We start from the raw sequence: 9,064 nt of genomic DNA on the forward strand, positions 1-9,064 counted from the left end.
TGGACGGGACCGTATCGCGCATGTCTCGAGTACCTCGAGGAGCGCTGCGCCGATGATCCTCACCTACGGGGTGCCATGTCCTTTTTGATCGCCGAATGGGCGCACCAGACGTTCACGGGATACCATGCCCTCGAGGAGGACCCGGGACGAGACCGGGAGTATGGACGGCTGGCATACCGGCTCCGCATGATGATCGACTATCGGAGGTGGCTGTCAAACGAATACACTTTTAGGACCGTCCCGTCGAATCTGGCCAAGCTATCGTACTCCATCCTTCTCCTCCGGTCCCTCTTCTGCGAGCACTTCGGCTCCATGCTGAACGTCCTTTTGAGTGCCATGGCGAGCGACCAGGCCACGGTCCGGAGCAAGAGCTTGAAGAGCATCAACCAGCTACTGGAGACGGATCCCGCCATCCTCGACGGCGATTCGGTGGTCGTGCAGCTCATTCTCAACTGTTCCAACGACTCGTCGCCCCAAGTCCGTGACTCGGCCATTGGCTTGATGGGCAAGTGCATCCAGCTACGGCCTCAACTGGAGATGAGGATGTTGGAGAAGATCCTCGATCGGTTTATCGACAGCGGCGTAGGGGTCCGGAAACGAGCGATGAAGCTGGCGCGCGACATCTATCTGCGCAACCACACCAAAGAGGCGCGCGGCGCCATCTCCAACAATCTGCTCCACCGCGTGCACGACCCGGACGAGGGCGTTCGAGACCTGGCGCGGCAGATGATGGAGGAGGTCTGGTTTTCTCCCTTTTATCATGCCGAGGACACGCCCGCGTACAAGTCGTCCCTCACCGACCATGTCGCCCTGATGATCCAGACGGTCAAATCCGGCAACGTCGGGACTGTCCTAGACAAGGTGCTACAAGCCATCCTCAGCTCGCCGAATAAGACACAAAACGGTCCGTTTGGGGTCAGCGTCAAGCTGGTGGAGAAGATGTTCGAGCTGATCGACGTTCTCGACTCGGACGATCCGTCCATCCCGCACGGCCGAGATGCCCTCCACGTCCTTCAGATCTTCGCCAAGGCGGACCCGAAACTGTTCAGCTTTGAAGAGATCCGGCTCCTCAAGCCGCATCTCGCTAGTTTCAACAACCCCGACGATTTGACCGTGTTCAAAGCCGTGGCTGTCATATACAGGCAGGTACTGCCGCAGCTTTCCGGCAAGCACACCGAGTTCCTCAAAGAAGTCAGGGAGCAGCTCCAAAAGTCCATCACCAAGGTGACGAAGCATCTCCTCGACGACGTCGTGGCCTGCCTCTGGATCATTGCCGGTCTGCTCGACAACCGCACCCCGCTGGCTCGCCTGGGTGGATCCAGTCTTGCCGGCACGGTGAAACTCCGGAAGCTCCCCACCAGCGAGAAGAACGTCCGGACGTTTGCCCGATACGCGGAGATTGTCGGCATGGTTGGCAAGCACTGCGACCTCGATTCCGAACTGGCGGTCTTCCGGGGGCCCATGTTCGCCAACTGGAAGGGCACTTCGGTGACGAAGCTCATGGTGGACGAGTTGGCGCCCTGGGCTGATCCCGGCCAGCCGCAAGAGGCCAGGAGGGCGGCGATCGAGGCCATCGGACAGATCTGCCAAGCTCACCCGCGCAACTACACCCTGGCCAACGTGTATACTCGGTTCGAGCAGGTGTTCTCCGAGAAGGTACCGGTCCTCGAATCCGCAATCTTGCGGTCCTTCCGAGAGTTCTTGTTTGCGGAGGAGCGGCGCTCGGAAGCCGCGAGCCATCCTGCGAACGACAATGAGGAGACGGGGGGGAAGAAGCGTAACTTGACGGTGATGGGAGGCACCAATTACGACGACGTGGCGAGCGGCACGACCCAGAGATTCCTTAAGCAGATCACCCGGATCGCCCTGTCGTCGCTGGACGACCATGCGCTGCTGGCGGTCGAGGTGTTGGCTAGCATTAGTCGACAAGGCCTTGTCCACCCCAAGGAAACCGGCACCACGCTCATCACGTTGGAGACGTCTCCGGTGGGGCGGATTTCGGAGGTGGCCTACCTGGAGCACCGTTCGCTGCACCAGAAGCACGAGACGGTGATTGAACGCGAGTACGCCAAGGCCATTCAATGCGCGTTCAATTACCAGCGGGATATAGTGAAGGATGCTCGTGGCGCGACTACGAACCCGACGTTTCAACCCAAGCTGCACCTCCTGATGGAAGTGCTCAAGATCAGCAAGTCGAAGAACAGACAGAGGTTCCTGGGAAAGCTGGTCAACCAGGTGGATTTTGATCCGGTCACACTGGACGCGACGCAGACCATGCCGCCTCATGTGGAGTTTTCGCGTTTCGTCGTGGAGAACATGGCCTTCTTCGAGTACATCACGGTGGGGGAGGTCCTGGCGACGGTGGACGCGATGGAGAAGCTCGTCACGTCTACGGGGTCCAACCTGGCCCACATTATCGAAACGGAGATTTTCAATGTTCGCATGGACGTCGACCAGCCTAGCGAGACGCAGGCGCCGCCACCGGGGCCAGGAGATATGGAAAAGGCGACCGAGCCGGCGAATGCTCCGGACGGTCAGGTCGGTCAGGTCGGTCAGGTCGGTCAGGTCGGTCCCGATGGTCAGGTCAATCAGGTCGGTCCGGATGATCAGGTCAATCAGGCCGGTCAGGACGGTCAGGCCCTGGAGACGCCGGCAACAGAGACAAACTTGGTAGATCAACTCGACGTCGACCCCCAACGGCTCCGCCAAATGACAGCTGGCGCCATCATCCTCCTGTGCCTGTGGGAAGCGCGAACATATCTCCGCAAGCTCTATGGCCTGGGCGCCAACCGCCGCGAGACAAAGGGCAAGGCGGCGTCCAAAGACCTGTCCAAGTCGCCAGTCAAGGTACCCGGCGTCACGGGCGACAAGTTCTGGGAGGAGGTGGCGTCGCACATGGAGGGCCTCGCGTCGAAGGAGTCCATCATGGCCACGTGCCGGGCGTTTGTGGAGATGATGAACGTGGACAAGGAGTTTCGAATCGCCGACGAGGACGACGACGAATGCGACGACCCCGGCGTCCTTAGCGGGGGCGAAGGGGACGGCGAGCACGACGACGGACGGGCCAGGAAGCGCAAGGCCGGGGCTGTGGTGCCCGGCGGACGAAAGAAGCGGGCTCGGTCTACTTCGCGGCCTCGACCACGCGGGCGTCCTAGGAAGAACCCGCTGCCGGTGGAGGACGACGATGCTGATGGGGATATGGACTCTGATTCGGACTGGTTTTAGTCTGGGAGGTCTTATCGACTTGCCAGGTCATCTTTTTCTTTTCGTTTCCTTTCTTCACTTCTTCTGGCCATTTAGACATACCCCTCACAAAAGGACGCATTTCGAGAGGAACTACGAGACATGGGGCATGCAAGCTGGCATTATATTATGGTTGCAACTGAGGGGGGAAACGATGAGGCATTATTATCCTGTTCTTCTCCCCCGGGGCGTTTCCACATAAGACGAGGGCTGTTTCTGGCCTCTTATTATTCATACAAGGGTTCGAGAGGGGCGAAAGAGCCGCGTGGGGGTCACCGTTCAGGGGTTTATGGCGTCTTTCTTATTGGGCTGAGGGAGGGAGTTGAGTTGTGGTTATCTATCTTCATGGCATTGCATGATGGGAAGAGAACCTGGCTTTGAGATGAGAAGACGAGTTGCACGCAGTTTATTTGCTGATGAACAATACAATCAAGACGGAGAGACCTGACCTGACTTGCCTTTATACGGAGGAAGCATGAATAGGGGGCGATGATTGTCGTAGACTGACTGATACTCGGTCCTTCAGTCGTGAGAGTTAATAGTGCCTCAAGTTGTATGCCTTCATATTCCCGTGTTCTGGGAGGCAGAGCTATATTCAGGGCAGTAAGAGAAGACGAGCAAATAGACCAAGCAAGTTTGGGTTCCTCAGCCAAGTAAGTAAGCCTTTGTCTAAGCCATTCATTTCCTTGTTTCTCTAGTCCTCGCAGTGAATTTCCTTGCTCCTGATACTCATCAACCAGCAAAGAAGAAAATAACAACTCCATGTTGTGTTGTGTTGCGCTCTCGTCCCCATCACTGCTGCATCACCGCCAAACTCCATATGTAGCCACCACTGTCCGTCCATATTGTCCACCGAATTCCTGTCTGATAAAAAGAAGGGAAAATAAAAAGAAAAGGGACAAACGTAGAACCGAGAAACGAGGTCGACGTCCTCGTGAAGAAAAAGGGGGGTATCACTAGGTACTGAATCGGGGTCTCTCTGTGCGCCAACATCGCCGACATGAAATTCCACACATGGCAACGAACAAGGAACGACAATGGCCCCCAGGAAAAGAGAGGTGAAAAGGAAAAGAGAGGTGAAAAAGAAAAGAGAGGTGAAAAAGAAAAGAGAGGTGAAAAAGAAAAGAGAGGTGAAAAAGAAAAAAGAGGAAAACAAGACGAGAAAAGCCGTGCTGCGAAAAATCGCACCCTTCCGGTCAGTCGCTCGGCTCCATCGACTCCACCCACGACCGCACCGCCTCGCGAAGGACATTCTCCTTTAGTCCCCCGACAACCCCCCGGCCTCCCTGCGCCTGATGTTCCAGATCCCGCTGCTCCGTCACCTCCCGGATAACATCGTGCAGCGCCGACAGCACGACCGTCTTGTACCCACCACGCGGCACCTCCGAGTGGCCAGCGGCCCCGTCAGAGCGCGACGTGTCGCTGCTGGACCGCTGGCGCGCCTGGCTGGTGGACCGGGACGAGTCGGCCGAGCTGTGCTTGCTGGGATCGACGCCGAGGGCCATGACCCGCTCGACGGCGTCGGCCAGGGTGTCGTCAAAGGCGGCGATGGGCTCCTCGATGAACTCCTCCTCGAGCTGGGTCTCGTACGGTGCGACCGAGGGGGCGAGGACGGGCGTGCCGCCGCTGTAGACGCTGGAGCCGGCGGAGCTTTCTGCCCAGTCTCTCGGCCGCACGAGGCGGCGGTAGCGTAGTCGCGTGATGGACTGGGTTGTTGTGTCGGCTACGATGGTCGAGCTGACGTCGACCCATCTTTCCGGGGGATGATCGTCTGCCGCGGTTGGGGAGGGAGCCATCACGGGCGGGGTGGGTTCGGACCGCATCGAGTCCTTGATCTGGTCCATGAGATCATCGTGCGGGGGAACGGCCTGCAGCACAAAGTCCTGGTGAAATCGCTGCAGGAAACCGGCAACGTTCATCGGCAGGTCCCCGTCGGTGGTACCGCGAGACATGTGCTCAAAGTATTCCAACCCGGACCCCAAGCCGGGGGTGTGCGCCGAGAGATAGCCGCTACTGGACGGTGAGCTCACGGCGGTTTCAAACGACGTGATGTAATCCGGAAAGGCAATGTCGACGTCGATGACGCCGTCTTCCGGGTTGACCGTGGTCTTCACGGGCGACTGGAACGGGCTGGGACCCACGGGATCAGGTGGTGCCCTCCCGGGGAAGATTGCCATCTCGGAAACTTTCTCGGGTTCTTCGTCATCAATGAGGGCCTGTTCGTTGTCCGGAAAGCCACGGACCGCCTCGGGCCGTGTCGTGTCGACGGACGGCCTGGGGTGCCGCCTTCCTCCTTCTCGCCTACGCTGCGGTGGCTCCATGACCGCCGGCGACTCGTGAACCATTTGCGCCAGCTTGTCAGGCCTACTCGACGAGGGCTTGACCGGCGAAGTCGGATTGTTGCTGCTGCTGCTGTTATTGTTGCCGCTGCCGGGTTCATCATGGCGGGTGGAACTGATGGAGTCGCTCCGTGATGCGGTGCCCCAGAGACCGCTGATCATGCTACCCCATCGCGAACCGGAGGCCCGGGAACTCGTGCTCGCGGTGCTGGCGTGGCCCGATGTTTCGCTTCGCTTGAGGGAACGTTTCAGGTCGCCGGCGGCGATGCTGCTACTGCTCTCGGGCCGCGGCCTGTGGCGGTCCTCGACGTTGTGGATGGTGGAAAAGTGCGGTATCGACGTTTCTTGGGTGATGGTCGAGGTGGTGGCTGCGCTGCTCTTCCGGCTCCCGGGATCATTGCCGGAGATGGGAAGGCTGGATCGGATCGAGCCGGCGTCCGACACGCGGCGTTCGTGTCGGCCCTCCATGGCAAGGTGGGCCAGCGAGTGCGGGACGCCAGAAGGCCGTGTTGCGGCGGTCTGGCTCGCGGTACGAGAGTGCGACTGCGACTGCGACTCTCGCCGCAGCCCGGTCCGGCGGTTAATCTTGCGACGCAGAGATTCCTCCCGAAGAGCGGGGACGACGTAGGACGGCGGGGATTGCGAAAACGGCGCACCCATGGTGGACGTGGTAGAGGTGCTCGGGCGATGCGGGCGTGGTGGACACGTAGGCTGATTGGCGGGCAGGAAGGCCGAGAGGAGGAAGACGAGACGACGGGCGAGCATCTTATCCTGGGAAATAATGACGGTACGGGCCGGCAGGAACAAATCCTCGTCGCCCTTTGCCTTTTGTTGCTCGTAGTACCTCCATCGGTAGGCCGGGGGGGCCAGCGCCTGGAGCCAATCCGTGTGGGTGGCCAGAAAGCCGGTGAGCAGGTTGTAGAAGAAGAATCCTTGACCGTTGCCGTGCCCGTACCCGTGGCCGTGTACTTGTCCGTGGTCTCTGTCGCCGGTCATGCGCACCACCCACCTGGCCTCCTCCCGCCAGATGCCCCATCGGCCCTGTCCGGTGATGACCCTCTGGGCTCGAAGCCCCGTGACCACCCTGGCCCTGGCGGCGGCGGCTTCCTGGGTAATGATCTCGTCGTTTTGGAGCCTCTGGGACTGGAGAGCGATGAGTTTCGAGTTGGTCTTGGGCGGCTTGAATACGGGGGGTTCGTCGCCCCCCCTGCGGCTGAACGAGGATGCCCGGCTGACAAAGGAAGCCACCGGGGGAGCGGTATAAGGATCTGGCGAGTTCAGGTCCTCCTGCCTGAGGAGGACGCCCAAGGTGGTGGCGACGACGGACTGGAGATGGGTCAGGGTCCGCATGATGATATCCCAGTGCTGGGTGATGGCGTCCATCCGATCTTCCAGGTCGGTAGAGTAGGAAGTATCCAGAGAGTCGTGAAAGCCGGGCCCCGCCATGGACCACCCGGAGCGGCGAGCCGAGCTCAGGGAGGACGGGAAGGAGTCTTGCTCGGTAAAAGAACCGGGGCCGGCGCCACGGAACGAAGAGCGGGTGGCCGACGCGGTCGGCGGTGGGGCCATGGGCATGGGCATGGGCATCATGTGAGGCGGAGTAGGCGGGAGTTGGATGACAAGCACGACGGCATACATGGGGGTTCTTTTCTGTTTCGGTTGGGGCGGCTTCTTCCTGGGTACATGATCATCCAGGGCCGGATAGCACGGGCTGTGGTCGGGGCATCGTGCGGGAGGCGTGTCGGCGGGAGTTCGGGGTTCGGGGTCGTCGTTCGGCAGGACCGCAGGGAATAGCCGGGTGATGAGGATCTTCTTTCTGTCACCGAATCGGGGCGCCGAGTTGGACGAGGTGAAGGAGGGGGAAGGGTGGGCTGGTGATACCGAGTCGGAGGTGTACGACTGGGCCAGTCGGCTGGAGCGCATGCTCGACCTCCCCATGGAGCCGCGGCCGTCGCCAATGACAGAGGCAGCATAGTCTACGCGGTTGTCGGACGGCCCCGGGACGATGTGGACCTTGGTGGAGGTGCCCTTGTAGGCCATCAGCTCGGAGGTCCCAAAGGTGCAGCTGGCAAAGGCGGCAATCTCGTCGTGGTACTCGCGTCGTGCACGGTGCATCTCCGACTCGACGGAGGATTGAGACCGGGTGTGCATGGAGGAACGACGGTCAAAGGCGCCCTGGCTATGATGGCGTGGCTGGGGGCTGTCGGGCTGGACGGCCGACGGTCTCGAGGCTTGGCTGAGGCTCGACTTTCGGGGGAAGGTGGGGGTCCTCTGGGAATCGACGGGGCTGGTGGTGGCGGGAGAAGAGGGAGAGACGGCGGAGGGAGGGCCATGGCTGTCGAACAAGAGCTGGGAGGGATAGGGCCCGGCAGCATCTTGCATGATCAGGACGCGGACGTGGCGGATGTCGAGGTCGATGTCGGCGTCGTAGTCGAAGGGGCTGGCGACGAGAGCCGGGTGAGGGGCGTTGGCGCTGGATAGGGGGAAGACTTGTTCATTCTGGTGGTGGGACAAGGTGTCTGGGTCGGGGTACAGAAGGTGGCGGGTGTGGATGCCCTCTTGGACGGACTCGAGAGAGACTTGGTGAGGACGGGCAAGGTTGGTCTGAAGCGGAGTCGGGTGAGTAGACGGGGCGGCGCCCAGGTTGAAGAGCTTCCCTAACATGGCTGGGAGGGGCGGAGGAGGGCCGGGGGGATTCGATTCAGGGTGAGACGAGACGACGGCGACAAGGGCTTTGATGGGTTCGCCCAAAGCAGACGGCCGCAAGGCAGGATTGGGCGTCTTCTCTTAGGAGACAAGAGCAGATGCCATTCTCAACAGTGTGGGAGGCAATGTCGGATCCGGGACATCCTTTGGGGATTCCATGAGTAGGGTCGTCGGAGGGTGGTCAGGAATCAGTGAGATGGTCAGGCGAAGATGGACGGTGAGAGCAGAGGGAGTCAATATGGTGGTCGTTTGGCGTCAGAGGCAGATGAGTCGGTCCAGAGACGGGAGTTGAGAGAAGGCTTTGAAAAGCGGCGGTGTGAGAAGTAAAATAAGAATAGGAATAAAGGGCGTATAGAACGAGGTGAGGGTGTGGGTAAAACAACGAAGCTTATGTAAATCGTTGGATCGATTGAGTAGCTGCCGGTCTAGTCGGCCGTCAAGACCAGTTGACCGCCACCCCTCCTTCTAGCTCGTGGCTACTGGTACGGTAGGTTTGGCGCAACGAACGGGCACTGGTACAGGCAGTCGTTGGCGGTAGGCTGCAGATGTTGTCGTTTGATCACGAGGACGGATTCGTTAGTCGTGAGTCGAAGGTGACAAGAGGCCTCGTAAAATAGACGTTCGTTCAACCTGTGTTCCCTCGCCCTCGTCTTCCTTGGAATGTCGGCCGTGGAGGTGGAAAGGAGAGAAAAGGGCGATTCGGTACGAAGTATTCGTAGACGGCAAACGGGAACTTGGCCAGACCCTGGGTTGGTGGGACGTGGGGACAATGGGAG

At 60.0% G+C, this 9,064-nt stretch overlaps 2 protein-coding genes across 2 annotated transcripts in view; one reads left to right on the forward strand and one right to left on the reverse strand.

Annotated features, from left to right (window-relative positions):
• Nucleotides 1-3,198, forward strand: part of ACRALDRAFT_2125000 (uncharacterized protein) — a gene marked incomplete at its 3' end in the record, with an annotated part of 6,060 nt that extends 2,862 nt beyond the window's left edge. The window contains exons 4-5 of the mRNA XM_071023891.1: nucleotides 31-2,533; nucleotides 2,675-3,198. Of these exons, the coding sequence (XP_070873260.1) occupies nucleotides 31-2,533; nucleotides 2,675-3,198 (3,027 nt within the window). The remainder of the gene's footprint in view (nucleotides 1-30; nucleotides 2,534-2,674) is intronic.
• Nucleotides 3,199-4,366: 1,168 nt separating this feature from the next.
• ACRALDRAFT_2138656 (uncharacterized protein) lies at nucleotides 4,367-8,246 on the reverse strand (the record flags this gene model as incomplete). The annotated part of the gene is made up of 2 exons (XM_071024146.1): nucleotides 4,367-5,539; nucleotides 5,612-8,246. The coding sequence occupies 2 exons, from the start codon at nucleotides 8,244-8,246 to the stop codon at nucleotides 4,440-4,442; spliced, it is 3,735 nt and encodes a 1,244-aa protein (XP_070873261.1). The 3' UTR covers nucleotides 4,367-4,439.
• Between the last annotated feature and the right edge of the window lie 818 nt (nucleotides 8,247-9,064).

Source organism: Sodiomyces alcalophilus (genome assembly GCF_042370955.1).
Source record: "Sodiomyces alcalophilus JCM 7366 unplaced genomic scaffold ACRALscaffold_6, whole genome shotgun sequence".
Lineage (NCBI taxonomy): Eukaryota > Fungi > Ascomycota > Sordariomycetes > Glomerellales > Plectosphaerellaceae > Sodiomyces > Sodiomyces alcalophilus.